Source organism: Podarcis pityusensis (assembly GCF_964106645.2).
Source record: "Podarcis pityusensis genome assembly, chromosome: 14".
NCBI classification, from domain to species: Eukaryota; Metazoa; Chordata; class Lepidosauria; order Squamata; family Lacertidae; genus Podarcis; species Podarcis pityusensis.
In genome coordinates, this window is record NC_138039.1 from 23,124,844 (window position 1) to 23,140,536 (window position 15,693).

A 15,693-nucleotide genomic window follows, 5' to 3' on the forward strand; every position below is an offset into this window, starting at 1 on the left:
TTCCACTGGTGGATTAGGGTGAGCCAGTTTCTATAGCCTGCAGTACACAAGGGTGTGCCTGATCCAGATTCCATCTACAGCTCTGGAATTCCCCCCATCCCAAGAAAGTAGAGTCATATTTTCCAAGGAGGTCCCTCTTTCTCCTCCCAGGTTCTCACTATTTATGGGTCTTCTTAGTTCAATTTTCTGCTGTCTGATTAGTAGCTGTGATGAGCAATTAGCTGCGTTTCCAGTATTGCAGGGGGTTTCACAAGATGAGCCTCCAGGTCCCTTCCAGCTCTACGCCCAGCCCACTACTTTCTGAAGCACATGAAAACTCCACATACACACACACATCACTCTTTTACTGCCCATCTCTTGACCTCACCTAACCAGAAGCCTAACCCAACCCATCTTCCTTGCCTGCCTTCCATTTTGGAACTGACTCCAACTTGGTTTCCCAGCTATACATCTACCTCATCCAGCAATGCCAGTTATTATGCATTGCCCCTGCAAAAGTAAGATGGGGGGGGGGGCATAGATACAGAGCATTGCTTTGCATCCATCTGAAACCCTGGAGAGCCACTGCCAGTCAGTGTGGCCAATACTGAGGCAGAGAGACCAACGCAGCTTCCTATGTTATGTTCCTAAGATTTGCAATTGTAATTTTATATGTGACAGATGCAAACTTAGGAAGATGGTTCCGAATCTAGGGTCCCAAACCTGGCCCTCATAGGCACCTCCCTTGGTGTCCACCAAGACCTCCTGCCCCCCCCCCCCCCGTTCTTTTTTAAATTTTTGTGTCTTAAAAATAGGGGGTTTGGGCTTCAAGCACTTTAGAAATACCTCTCCATGTCTCCACAGACTTCTGAAGCTGTTGCAAAGAGAAAAGAAAAAGAAGTTTAGCCAAGTTTCTTCTACAGTTCCCCAAAATGACTCTCTTTTGATGCTGTATATGAGATGCTGTAAGTTTCACATACCATTAATCTTAGCAGCAGGGCACTAGAGGAAAAGAAAAAGAGGCATTATTATAATAATAGTATATTAATTCCTAATTTAATATGTTGCTATTGGTGACCATGCGAACATGTACCATTCCCTGAATTCACAGTCTCCTTGTGTGCCTGTAGTACAGAATAAAGAATCCTCTCTTTTTTAAGTGTCTAGTCTTTATGACTGCAAAATTAACAAATGTTTTAATACACAAGGCTATATATATATATATATATACATATATATATATATATATATTCCCCCTCAGCTGTTGGGAAGGGAACATGATTGTTCTATTTTATTTTATTTTTTAAATGGGAGCACGGCTTCAAAAAGTTTTAAGAATCCTTTCTCCACAGCAGCTGCCCTCAACTACAGCTCCCATAAGCCACAGTTAGCACGGCTGTTTCTTCCCAGTGGTTGGTCATTCTGCTCAAGCCCTGCCCTCCTTCTGGTCAAGGGTTTAGAGGAGCCTACGCTCATGTGCTGCCCTCCAGCTCACTAGCTGGGACTCATGGGGGTTGTAGTCCAAAATATCTGGAAGGCACCAGGTCAGGGAAGGCTGTTTTGCTGCGTCACCTCCTGCTGAAATATGGTTGACACCCCATTTTCTCCAGAAGGTCACCATCGTGCAAGCCCCCACCAGGATTCCTTAGTCCTGAAGCATCATCCAGCCCAACCAATCCTTGCCATTCCGTCCTTAGAAAAATTCAGAGGGCGATGTGCACGCAATTTAAAATATGCAATTCAGGGAGAGGCCCCATCACAGAGGAAGAAAAATACCAGACAGACATTTTAATTTACAACCAATGGGTGGGAATGAAGTTTTGCTTAGCTGCTGGCTTCCTTGGTGAAGCAAGCCCTGATAACAGCAGGCCCCAGAGACCAGGTTAAGGAAGCTCCTGGGTGATGTCAGAAGGGAGTATAAGGGACTTACAGATGCAGTTTCCACCGTGTGTAGCAAGAGCCCTGTAAAAAGGGGGGAGAGAGAGAGAGAGAGGGGGGGGGGCTCCATTAGTGAAAACACCTGGGGATACATGAAGCCCCTTTATATGGTCAGGCCATTTGGTTCAGCATTGTCTTTTGACAGCAGGTTTTGAGGTTCTTCTCAGGCAAAGGCCATACACCGAGAACCTTTGGGCTGGAGATGCTGAGGACTGAACCCACCACCTTCCGCATGTGAAGCAGGTGCTCTACCAACTGAGCCACGGCCCTTCCTTTAAGACATAGGAACACATGAAGCTACCTGATACAGAGTCAAACCAAGGGTCCATCTAGCTCAGTATTGTTTGCATTGGTCTGAAATCTCTTGCAGGGAATTGGCAATTATAATAATATTATAATAATAATTAATTATTTATACCCCGCCCATCTGGCTGGGTTTCCTCAGCCGCTCTGGGTGGCTTCCAGCCGAATATTAAATACAATGATTCATCAAATATTAAAAGCTTCCCTAAACAGGGCTGCCTTCAGATGTCCGATGGTTGTTTATTTCTTTGACATCTGGTGGGTGGGTGTTCTACAGGGTGGGTGCCACTACCAAGAAGGCCCTCTGCTTGGTTCCCTGGAACTTGGCTTCTCACAGTGAGGGAACCGCCAGAAGGCCCTTGGCGCTGGACCTCAGTGTCCGGGCAAAACGATGGGGGTGGAGATGCTCCTTCAGGTATACTGGGCAGAGGCTGTTTAGGGCTTTAAAGGTCAGCACCAACACTTTGAATTGTGCCCGGAAACAGGAAACTTTGAATTGTGCCCAGGACCTATGGCAAGGGAGATGAGTCCAGGTGCAAGAGTATTTCATAACTTTGTTAGGTTGACTTCCTTTTACTAGAAGTAGGTTGACACTCTCTGAAGAGAAGGTATGCGAAGTGGGAGATATATTGGGGGAGCAACAGTGACTCACCGAGGTAAAGGCCAAATGCTGCCAGCAGGAATGAATTGCGACACGCCAACGCCATGACGAGTCTCGGCTAGAAACTGGGAAAGGAAAAGAGGGACCATAAAATCATAGAAATGTCGAGTTGGAAGGGATCTAAAGGGTCATCTAGTGATCATGTGTGATCATGTGCTGATCACCACTGACACATCAGCATTAAAGGGTGTTGAAACAACTCTATAGTTTTCAAATTAAGTTACAGAGTTTGAAGGGGATAAAGGCAGAAATGTCAGAAAATCCCAATGGAAACAGAAACAGGAGTGAAAACCGCAGGGGGCGTTGCTTATTAGTTCCATGACCAAATGAAAATCAAACCGGTAGGTATGAGGAGTATTCCCTGCTGTTGCTTTTGGTGCACAAATAATACATAATTTATTACTTTCCCCCTCCCAATTGCATTGTGTTTCCTTTGCATTGAAATGAATGGCATGGAACAACATAATGCAAACATCAATAATTCTAGAATTAATTACATAAAATTTCTGCTTAGCCGACGGCAAGACGAATAGCACTAAAGTAACTTAAATTTTGCAGCAAGGAATGATGGATCAGACCCACATCAATCTTGCCTAGCATGTCACCTTCAATGGCTGCCAGTCAGATGCCTCTCAGACCTCACAAGCCACAAAAGAAGGTAGTCCATAACAGACATCTTCTGTATTTGAAGGCTTCCTTATCAGCTCCGATAGGTGCTGATTAGAGCTCAGCCAAAATTTGTCCGAAGACATATCCCCCAGGAAACGTCTTTTTCTCGCCCCCCTGAGAAACAGGGAGGCAACTTTGCAAACTTTTCTCTGATTTATTTTCCATCACAGCCACACTCTGCGAAGGTGCTGAATCTGAGGCATAGCAGACAATTCAAAGCACAGTTGCTGCCGCTGTCCCTTTCAGCAGCAAAAGGAACAAAAATATTAACTGTTTAACTATTTAACTATTGCCAGATTCTGGAAAGAGCTGAAGGGTGCAGGGTTGGATTGCTGGTATGGGAAAATGTAGAGATCAGCTTTATGGAGAAACCTAAATATTGTTATGAGGTTCTTTTTGAAGGCGGGAAGTAGGCTGTATGCTGAGACCCTTTGAACCCCTGGATCCAGCAAGTGTTAACAGAGGAACATAGCAAAGGGGCTCTGTGTGAGACGAGCAGATGGGTGGAGCCACCCCCCAACTCATGAATAGTTAGAAGGACAAAGCCAGAGTTGAGAGTTGTAGTGATGTGAGCTAGAGGAAAAAGCAGCAAGCTGGAGAGAAAGTCTGAGCAATGTTTGATTTCTGGTTGAATCCAAGGCTGCAGCTATTGGAGAAACAAGGCCCTTTTTGGGGTGTCAGTGTTGTGAATCCTTCCATCATAGGCTCAAATTGTATACAGTGGTACCTCGGGTTACATACGCTTCAGGTTACATACGCTTCAGCTTACAGACTCCACTAACCCAGAAATAGTACCTCAGGTTAAGAACTTTGCTTCAGGATGAGAACAGAAATTGTGCTCCAGCGGCGCGGTGGCAGCAGGAGGCCCCCATTAGCTAAAGTGGTGCTTCAGATTAAGAACAGTTTCAGGTTAAGAACGGACCTCCGGAACGAATTAAGTACTTAACCTGAGGTACCACTGTATATGTGTAAATTAATCATATATCCTAAAGACACCACAATCTCTGCTATGCCTCATTTCCAAATGAAACACAAACCCTGGGTAAACGCCTGAAACCCCTGGAATCTCACATCACTCAGAGATTGGGGTGACATGAAACAATATAAATTGAAGGCAATTTAGGGGGCAAGCAAAGGATGATTACTTCTGCAGACAAAGTAGATGCTCTCCCCCTTTGTTGTTGTTTAGTCGTTTAGTCGTGTCTGACTCTTCGTGACCCCATGGACCAGAGTATTTCATGAGAGTCCCATGGACTGCAAGAAGATCAAACCTATCCATTCTTAAGGAAATCAGCCTTGAGTTCTTACTGAAAGGACAGATCCTGAAGCTGAGGCTCCAATACTTTGGCCACCTCATGAGAAGAGAAGACTCCCTGGAAAAGACGCTGATGTTGGGAAAGATGGAGGGCACAAGGAGAAGAGGACAAGATGGTTGGACAGTGTTCTCAAAGCTACCAGCTTGAGTTTGACCAAACTGCGGGAGGCAGTGGAAGACAGGAGTGCCTGGCGTGCTCTGGTCCATGGAGTCACGAAGAGTCAGACGGGGGGGAGAGCATCTGCTTCGCCTGCAGAAGACCCCAGGTACAATCCCTGGCATCCCTGGGTAGGGTTCAGAGAGACCCCTGCTCAATTCCTGGAAAGCCACTGCCAGTCAGTGGGGAGAATACTGAGTTATATGAATCTCAACAGTTTGATTCAGTATAAGGAAACTTCCCAAGTTTCTATGTATCGCTTTTTATGATATTGCTTTTCTTGTTTTGATGTTGTATTTTTTGCATATCACATAGAGATTTTTAATTTTGAGCAGTTTATAAATGCTTTTAAATAAATAAATAAATAGAAAAGCATTTTGATCTGCATACGGAGTAATGAATTTCTTTTTCATCCTGTGTCAAAGTTTTAGAATGCTCTACAGTGCGGTCACCGACTTCTTGCTGAACTAGAACTACAGTATATAGGTTGAGAAAGGACAGAAGATCCTCTGAGCGATGAAACAATGAAAAAAATAAATTAATCTAGTTTAGGGAAGTCAAAGGCAAAGCGGGTCTAGAACCCTTAATAGTTAATTAGATGGTGTCCAACCAGTACATATTTTCATCCTTATTTAGATTTGCTATTATTCCCATCCTTCAAAACCATAGTAACAATTATTATTATTTTATACCGTGCCATCGGTGTATGTCATGCTTTACAGAATCTCAACAAGCAGATCTCTGCCCCCAAGGAACTTACAAAGTAAGAAATCAAAGATTGTGGGATGGGGGAGAAGCAGAGGAGAAACAGACAAAGAAATCGAAGTGGGAATGAGGTGAAAGTGAAATATTTCAGGAAAGGCTGCAAGCAGACTGAATCTTCACCTACCTGTATGTAGCAAAGCCCACCTTCCAGAGGAGACAGGTATCCCTGAGATGAATAATGTAAAAGAACAGGTCTTTGCCAGCCTGTCCTGATCTTATCCCTCAAGGGCGTGGGATGTCGGAGGGGACAGGGTGTGACAAGTGTCAGCTTTCCAGCAAACCTTCAGAAAGGGCCAGAACTGGGCTGGGCGTTGACCCTGCCTCCGTCATTTGCTCAGATTATGTAGAACCGCTGCAACTTTGGTCTCGTTCAGCTTCAGAAACCCTCCGTAATCCTGGTGGAAATTGTTCAGTATACTGTTTATATTGCTAAAGGCGCATTCTCCCTTTGGCAGTAAAAATGCAAAAAAATAAAATAAAAAATGAATGGAGCCTTACATGCAGCTAAGTTCTGCTCAGAGTAGACCCATTGAAATTAAAGAACCAAAGTTGACCATGCCCATTAACTTCACTGGGTCTACTCTGAGTAGGACTAGCATGGGACACAACTGTAAATAACAGTCAACTTGATGCCCTTTCATGATACCCAAGATCAGATGCCTGAGGCGGCTGCCTCATTATGCCTAGTGGTATGGCCTGCCCCACAGCTGTTGAAACAAGCTTATCAGATCACTTTAATGTGTGTTCTCAAACTTTTGCCTACGTATTTCACTTGTTACAGAAGGCAGAGGAGCTGCGAGCTAGCCAAAAGCGGCAACTATTTGTGGTTAGTAACACATATGAAGGTGATGTATACAAAGTCAGACTATTGCCACAGGCCACATCCACACCATACATTTAAAGCTTTATTATACCACATTTCCTGTCATGGCTTCCCTTAAAGAATTCTGGGAACTGTAAAGCGTTAAGGGTGCAGAGAGCTATTAGGAGACTCCCTCATTCCCTCTTCCCAGGGAACTCTGGAAATTGTAGCTCTGAATTCACCACACGCAGAACCGTTTCCCTTCTGCTGCAGTTCATCTCCTGCCAGCAACTATTCATCCCGCTGTCCACTGTGGCAACACATTACATAATTAATTTTGTAACTACATTGCCATTAAGTTATTCCACTCCATTCATTTCAACCCAAAGGAAACGCAATGCAAAAGGAGGGGAGGTCATCAATTACGTATTGTTTGTGGACTTAAAAGCAACAGCAGCAGCAAACACCAATAGCATTCACTGGATTGGTTTCCATTCTGGTCCTGAGATGAGAAAGCAAACACTGGCAATTTCCAGACCCATTTTCATCAGAATCCTCCAATCCTAATAGCGGGGTCAGTCCTGCTTCCCATGTCCGGCTTCCGGTGGTGTGTGGTATGTGCGATTCTTCATGCTTTCTTGCAAAGACAACTCCCTGGTTATAAAACTTTCAAAACCTGCTGGACCTGATGTTATCTCAAGGGAGATAACCCACACCCTCTGGCCTTGTGTGTGAGGGAGAATGAGAACTCAGAATGGGCACCTTGGCTGCTCCTTATTTACTTACCAAAAAGGCAGCATCTATAAAAACAGGACGACAAGGAGCAGACCTAATCTGAGCCAGCCCCAAACCCTCCTCCTCCCATGCCAAGGTCTCTCCCTGAAATATGAGAATAAGTCCACATTCATACCATGCATTTAAAGCATTATGATACCACATTATTTATTATTAATAGTAGCAGTAGTATACCGCCCTTCATCCGAAAATCACAGGGCAGTTCACAACATAAAAATAGAAAATGAGAAAACAAAGTGCATACTAAAACTAGAGCAAGAATAAACCAAGAACCCCTCTCCCACAAGCACATTTAAAAGAGCATAGAATGTTAATCAGCCAAAGGCCTGGTTAAAGCAGTCATAGCTTCTACCAAAGAATTCTGGGAGCTGTAGTTTGTGAAGGGTACTGAGAACTACTAGGAGCCCCCCTATTCCCCTCACACATCTACCATTCCCATGACTGTTAAAAGCAGTATGATCCTGCTATAGACATACAGTGTGGTATGGTCTGAATGCCTCAGAGAATGTGCAAAATGATTGCCCTGAACTTAGGAAAGGGGGAGAAAATTGGTGCAGTTTGCATTTAAAACTGTTTGCAAAACAATACGCAAATCAAAACCCAACTCTTTTTTGGAACTTGCACTTCTCCAGATTTTGCAGTTCAGTTCTCCAGGCAAGTAATGTGTACAAAAGCGCATATACTTTGGTTAAGTGTGTGTCGAAATGTCTACATTGGTGGGAACAAAATAATTAAAAGATTGCATTAAGGGAAATTTTGCTTTTTGCAAAATAGCATACAAATACGTGTGTGGTAGGAGAAAACCACACAAAAACACTGACAAGTTTTCATGTTGTTTTTCTTTTTAAGAACAAATTGTAAACTGATGTAGAAATGTGGAGTCCAGAACTTCACACTTGAAAAATCAGAAACAGAAATTGAGAGATCCTCCTGAGCCTACATAGAACCATAGAGTTCAAAGGGTCCATATTTGCACCCTAGAACCCTCCCCAAGCCACACCCCTCACTCCCTGGAGTGTTTTTCCCTGGCTTGAAAGTGTCCTTGGATCTCTGACCTCTTGCTTGCCTGAATGGAGGCTGCAGAAGGGTGTTTGAGTGTGTGCAGAAACTACCTTGCTATACTGTACATCAATTGCACCACCTGTTTTTGCCTCTGTCCCCAACCCATCACTCGCATGTGGCCCTTCAAAGGCTGTTTTGGTGGGAATGTGGCTCTCAGTCTGAAAAAAAGGTCTCCCCAGCCTTGCCCTACCAGGTAGGAGTATTCTGGAAGGGGAGAATTAAGAGTTGGATAGGAGCATGCCAGGAAGTTAAAAACCTGTCCTCTATGTGTGCTATGTGGGACAATTTCAGGAGGGAGGAAAGGGGGAAAGGACACTTCTCAGAGGCACTCTCTGCCCTTCCTCTCTTTTATATAGCAAAAAAAAAAAAATAATAATGCTCCTGCCCAGCCCCAAACCTGACCCTGCATTGTCATGTTAACACAGAAGCAGAAAGCCTCAGAATGGAAGGAAAGACCCCCTTCCCTATACTACCTTATCCTACCAGCCAACACCTGCTACAAGATTCCTGTTCCAGGCTGGCAGAGACCGTGTTGATACACTGCAACTTTTTTGTTGCAGTAGCAGCACCCCCGCATTATCCGTACGCAAGCAAACATAAGCAGCTGCTTTCCACTGAGTCAGTCTTTTTATGTTCTGGCATTGCCTTGTTGAATTTTCCTCAGCTTGTTGATAATGGGGAAACTCGTTCGTTTTGAAGCAGGTCAGCCAACTTTGCCTGGGCTTCAGAGAATTCCAGCCTGGCCAGTACGGGCTCATTCTTTACTGGCCGCTCCTAGTGTGCCCTGGCATTCCTCGGGTCACCCTGGCTTCCTCCCTCCAAAGAAATGATTGGCTTTGCAAGGCCATTTGACCAAAGGCTCGAGCACACAGACGGCCTCCATTCTCGTGGTCATTTACCTAAGGGAAACAGTATTTTCGAACCACCCATTTTGCACACCTGGAAACAAAACAAAAATATAGTGCTCCATTGCAGGAGGGCTCCAGTGGACATTTGACCCTGAGTGTGAACTCCTAGCACAGGAAGCGACACAGAGAAAACTGGGTGGGAAATGCTGTAAGAGGAACTCTATGTTTAGAACATAATATGCCCATGGCAGATATCTCGAATATTAGTCAGTGCCGGGGTGGATGGTCTGTGTTAGGGTGGAGCAAAAGAGTGAGCAATCAAACGATAGAGAGAATCTCCTAGGAATTCAGCAGGGAGCCTCAGGCAAGCCTCCCTCTCTCACGCTCATTGTGCTGTGCTGAAATCTGTCCTTTGAACACAGGAAGCTGCCATCTAGCTCAGTATTGTCTACACTGAGCGGCAGCAGCTTTCCAGTTTTCAGGCAGCGGCGCTCTCTCCCAGTCCTACCTGGAGGTGCCTTTGGGGATTGAACTTAGGACTTTTTGTATGCGAAGCAAGTGCTGTACTACTCACTTGTTTTCCTTCCCCTAAAACGTAGGATTCTAGTCCTCATCATTCTGAAAAGGCTGCTTTAAATAGGAACACAGGGAGTTGCCTTATACCAAGTCAATTGGGCCCATCCAGTTCGGTACTGTCTCTGCACTGTCTGGAAGTGGCTCTCCAGTGTTTCAGGCAGGCGTTGGCATGATGCTGAGCTTACCTTATCATTGCAAGGGCAGCATGAGCAGTGCATGGGTTGTGCTTGACCTTAAACATTTCTCTAGTCTCCCAGACCATTGGCTCTTCCTTATCTGTTCTGGAGGAGGGCGAGAAGCTTAAAGGGAAGCACACCCTGTATGCAGGAAGGTAGCACAGCAGGGAGAAAAGGTCCTCTAGTACATCTTTTTTTTCCTGCCACGCTACTTTTCTGAGTCCAAGAAGTTTTTTAAAAAGAGAATTTAACCATGCAATCTCTCACCTGTGCTGTGAAATGCCTATCCATCATAAAGTCTGTCGTGAGGTTCTTTGGACTGCATGTGTACAACTCTAGCTTCCTACCACAGTACACGCTAAATTCATTTGCAATGTAATTTAAACATAAGTGGAATCATCTAAACCATGGGTAGGCAAACTAAGGCCCAGGGGCCAGATCCAGCCCAATCACCTTCTAAATCCGGCCCGCGGACGGTCCAGGAATCAGCGTGTTTTTACATGAGTAGAATGTACCCTTTTATTTAAAATGCATCTCTGGGTTATTTGTGGGGCCTGCCTGGTGTTTTTACATGAATAGAATGTGTGCTTTTATTTAAAATGCACCTCTGGGTTATTTGTGGGGCATAGGAATTTGTTCATCCTCCCCCCCCCACAAAATATAGTCCGGACCCCCCCCCCCCCAAGGTCTGAGGGACAGTGGACTGGCCCCCTGCTGAAAAAGTTTTCTGACCCCTGATCTAAACCAGCATTCCGGTCTCATAGTAACCAGCCAGGTGCCTGTGGGAAGCCAGTAAGCTGCACCTGAGCACAAGAGTCCTCTTTCCTCTTGTGATTTCCAGGATCTGGTAATTCAGAAGCATTGCTGCTGCTGACTGCAGAGGCAGAACATAGCCATCAAGGCTTGAAGCCACCAATAGCCCTCTCTTCCATGAATTTGCTTAAAGGTAAAGGTAAAGGGACCCCTGACCATTGGGTCCAGTCGTGACTGACTCTGGAGTTGCGGCGCTCATCTCGCTTTACTGGCCAAGGTAGCCGACGTTTGTCCACAGTTTTTCCGGGTCATGTGGCCAGCATGACTAAGCCACTTCTGGCGAACCAGAGCAGCGCACGGAAACGCCGTTTACCTTCCCGCTGGAGCGGTACCTATTTATCTACTTGCACTTTGATGTGCTTTTGAACTGCTGGGTTGGCAGGAGCAGGGACCAAGTGACGGGAGCTCACCCCGTCGCAGGCATTCGAACCGCCAACCTTCTGATCGGCAAGTCCTAGGCTCTGTGGTTTAACCCACAGCGCCACCCTCATTCCATGAATTTGCTTAATCCTCTTTTAAAGCAGTCTAGGTAGGTGACCATCGCTGCCTTGCTTTGGGAGAGCATTCCATAGTTTAGCTATGCACTGTATGGAGAAGTCCTTTCTTTTACCCACCCTGGATCTTCCAACAAATGCTAATTGAGAACGCTAACTGCCTTTTAACAACGTAAACCAAGACCTTTCCAACACACTATGAAATAATTGCTGCTTGTTTGAAGACAAGAGTGAAAAGGAGCTTAGGGCTGACATTGAAGAATCTAGTGCAGTGGCTCTTAAATTCCCTGCCCCTATGGACCACTTGAAAACTGCTAAGGACCACTTGGTAGTTATTCTTCCTGTTGTAGCAACTGTAATGCACTGTGCTATAATTTTTAAATGATTTTTTACAGAAATGTGCGGACCACATGAAGGAAGTTCATCCACTGGTCAGAGTTTGGGAACCCCTGATCTAATGACAGCACATCTAGGTGTGCCACTAAAAGGCACTGTGCCCCCATTTGTGTAAGATTTATAAGCCACTGATAACGTTTATCCTGTGTGGTTTATTTCGGTAATGTCCACAAATGCAAAACAATAAATAACAAGTAGTATTTTGAAATCTTACAGAGTGTCATGAGTACATGAAGTTCCACATCACATCACTTTTAAAATACACACACACAAATATATATATACAAATAGGTGACTTTAAGTTGCTAGCAAACAGACAACAATGCCAACTTAGAAGGCCGGGGTGATAATATATAGCAGAAACAGATGTCATGTCACCATTCAAAGTGTGCACTGACCATTGTGAACATTTTATCCTAAAATAGATCTCTCTTTCTCACAATTAACAAAATAAAGGTTAAGGAAAATATATATTCATTTCTAGTTCTCCTTGCAACATTGGATAAAAGCACAGCAAAAAATTAGCCCAACTATTTTGGAACATGCTATGGGAAAAGTCAGGCTATTTTGCAGTTTGGTCCATGGGGCATTAAAGATGGAATGGTTTCGCCTTCCAGAGATATAATATTTGCCAACCCTAGAAAAACAGGCTCACACCAATCAAGCACGCAACTCACACAAAATGGCACCCGTGGTCCAATGTCATCCCAGCTGAGCTTCAGGTGAGATGATGTTAGGCTGCTTTTCCCATGAAGTGTTTTTACGTATATATAGGCCTGGCCAGGATGCAGGCCTGAGGAATCACACAACTCCTCCCTAAGCTAGCGAGCCTCACTTGGGCTGTGGGTCCTTGCCTTCTTTCCCTCCGAACTGACAGCTGTCAGTTCTGGAATCCCAAGGTCAGGGGTGGTATGTCCCATTTTGCCACTCGAGGCAAAACAGGAAGTGCCACCCTGCTCTGCCACACCACAACAGCACCATCTCCAGTGGGACACTCACCACCACTGTCAGTGGCACCGTAGCTGTACCATCATCTGTGTCACCTCCGCCGCTTGTGGAGACGCACTGCTGGCATTGGTCCCTGAAAGAGCTTGCAAGATCTCTGCAAATCTCAAGAGACATTTTGCTCTCCTAGACATCTTGCAAGACTTTGATGAGATCTCGCAAGATCTTGCAGGAAATCACCCATCTGTTTACCTGTAAGCATATAAAATAGCGCATCTTGTTTTGTTGTTTTGTTAAATTACTTGTAGCATTCAACACTTTGGGAGAAGACTTCTCTCCCTTTTCCCTTTAAAAATGAGGGTCTATGCTTCACACTCAGCAGGAAAGTCCATTTAAAATGAAATATGTATTTGTTTTGCTTCTGCTTTTTTGTGTTCTCAGGTGTCAAAGTTAGCCTCCTGGCCCTACTCCTCCAGTATCAATCCCTGGTTGGGCTTTCATTGACCATAAGCAATATCCCATGTAAAGGGAGGTAAAAAGGTAAAAGTTCCCTGGACAGTTAAGTCCAGTCAAAGGTGACTATGGGGTTGCTGCGCTCATCTCGCTTTCAGGCCAAGGGAGCCGGCGTTTGTCCACAGACGGTTTTCTGGGTCAAGTAGCCAGCATGACTAAAGCACTTCTGCGCAAATGGACGCCGTGACGAGTGCCAAAGCACACGGAAACGCCATTTACCTTCCTGCCACAGTGGTACCTATTTATCTACTTGCACTGGCATGCTTTTGAACTGCTAGGTTGGCAGGAGCTGGGACAGAGCAACAGGAGCTCACCCCATAGCTAGGTGGTGACACTCCCTGGAGAGAAATGGCCCATCTTGCCCATCTTTGGGGTTTCACTTTGGCTTTGGTCTTTCGCTCAAGGGGTGAGTTGTTCTTCTTAGAGGTTCACCTATCCTGTTTGAAGAAAAATACTTGTTTCTTGTGACAATCTCTGTAAGAGATGCAGGCCAGGCCAGGACGCAGTCTGCCTTGCTCTGCCTAATGATATGGTCAGCCCTGCAAAGTGATAATTGTTGCATATCAGCGTAATCAAGGCCTCTCCCCAATGTGCTTAAATACAACTTGCTACAAAACAGACATCTGAAAAATAAGAACAACTTCCATGGAAATTTCTATAAAGAAACAGGGTGGACACAGCAATAAACGACCCAGAGTTTGTGTGCCCTGAGAATAACTTTGGAAGATTTCTGCCCCATCCTCTGGGAGATCCAGTAATCACTTGCAATTACTGACAAGCCCATCTTTATTGCCACAAGGGCATACTATTGCATCAGAAACATAATGAAGCATGGATGCTTAAGACTGTGATACAGTATAAATATTTAGTGCAGGCAGCTCATGGAAGGTTATTTCTGCATATTTGGAAAATAAATAAAAATTGGTCATCTTGCAAAAAACCCTCGAGCTGCTAAAGTTTGTGCCTTGATTTAATTTACAATGCAAATGTAAATGCTAACTGTTTTTTATCAACCATGTTTTACTAACAATTTAAGCTCATATTTTTGTAAAAACTCTTTAAATCTTCCTTTTTCTCTTTCCCCACTGCTCTCCTTCTTCTAAGAGTGTTGTCAGGGCTGACCCTGACACCCCTGACAAGTGTGTTAAAGGGTCTTCTGCAAAATAAATGGGGGAGATTAATCATTTCCATATAATCATCTCTGTCAAAGGATGGCAGTCAGAGAACCAGGACAATCTTTACAATATGAATAGTGCCCTCTAGTGGTGAGAACTGTTCCATGTCCCTCCCTCCCAAATCCAAACGGTAAGTTAGTGGGCATTATGAGCAATATTCTATATATGCACAGCACTGCCCCCCAAAAAAACCCACCTCCTATGATCAGTTTAAATTCTACTTTCATAACATAATGTGCACAAATATCAAGAGCACAATCTACACTTGGATGCAGCATCCTTTTTGGGAAAATTTGGCAAGGCTTTAAGAGGTTTCACAAGGAAATGGGATTTCACAAGAAAAACAAGGTCTCTATTGTGAGGGCTGGAAGGACACATGCAGGAATAAAGAGACAGGATCTGCATGCAGTGTAGGACTTGCAGTTCCCTGGAATCCCTCGTAAGGCACGTTTTCAACCCTAGCTGTGAAGATCAGATGCTCCCTTTGTTTCAAAATAAAGATGGATGAGGGAAAGGACACTACCCTTTCTGTGCCACAATGAGAAAATGCATGCCTCTTGACTGCATGGGTCTCCAGGCACAAATCAGGATTCAAAGAGCACAAAGTTAGCTTCGCCAGCTAGATCTGACATGGGGAAGGAAGGCAGTGTGCGCGTGTGTCTATGCACAAGAGAGTGTGTCAATTTAAGGCAGGGGTCACCATCTTTAAAGAAACCAATTAGCACATAGGGACTTTTCAGTAAGTGTTGTGGACACTCTCTGATCACTTCTCTTCCCCTTCTGAACCCAGATCAGCTCCCCTCTCCAAAGACAGAAAGAGAGGATGTGCACAGGGACAAACATTGTTTTTCCTCAAAGGATCTGGTAAAAGTCAGGTCCAGTGGAACTGTAAAGCACATAGAGCTGAAGGAGGAAGTGGGAAAGAGTGTCACTATTCCAACTTCCTTTTTTCTGCTCAATGTGTTTTCACGGCAAATGGGGCACTGGGGCTCAGAAGCTTCATGGGCACAATAAAAAGAACAAGGGCACCGAAACCCCTGATGTAAAGTCATCCTAAAACCTGCATAGGAAAATGAGCTCAAAGGTGATTTTTAAAAAGACACACACACACAAATATGCTGTGGGGCAGTTGTTACAATGCCCTAGAAAAGGATTGTTATCATCACCACCATCAGCTGCTACTGCAGGGCAGATAAAAGCTGAAACCCACATATATAGCCTTCCAGACATCCAATTAACATGAAAAAAAGCAAGATGGCTGATCTAAAATTGCCAAAAGCTTGCTTTCTATGGGAAGTGAAGGCAAAGGTC

At 44.6% G+C, this 15,693-nt stretch overlaps 1 protein-coding gene across 1 annotated transcript in view; it reads right to left on the reverse strand.

Annotated features, from left to right (window-relative positions):
• LOC308463337 (uncharacterized protein) overlaps window positions 1-5,992 on the reverse strand; it is a 34,017-nt gene extending 28,025 nt beyond the window's left edge. Inside the window, exons 1-5 of the mRNA XM_080981619.1 lie at window positions 5,912-5,992; window positions 2,873-2,946; window positions 1,910-1,941; window positions 960-981; window positions 826-853 (exon numbers count right to left, since the gene is read on the reverse strand). Of these exons, the coding sequence (XP_080837745.1) occupies window positions 826-853; window positions 960-981; window positions 1,910-1,941; window positions 2,873-2,927 (137 nt within the window). The 5' untranslated portion in view covers window positions 2,928-2,946; window positions 5,912-5,992. The remainder of the gene's footprint in view (window positions 1-825; window positions 854-959; window positions 982-1,909; window positions 1,942-2,872; window positions 2,947-5,911) is intronic.
• Window positions 5,993-15,693: the final 9,701 nt, after the last annotated feature.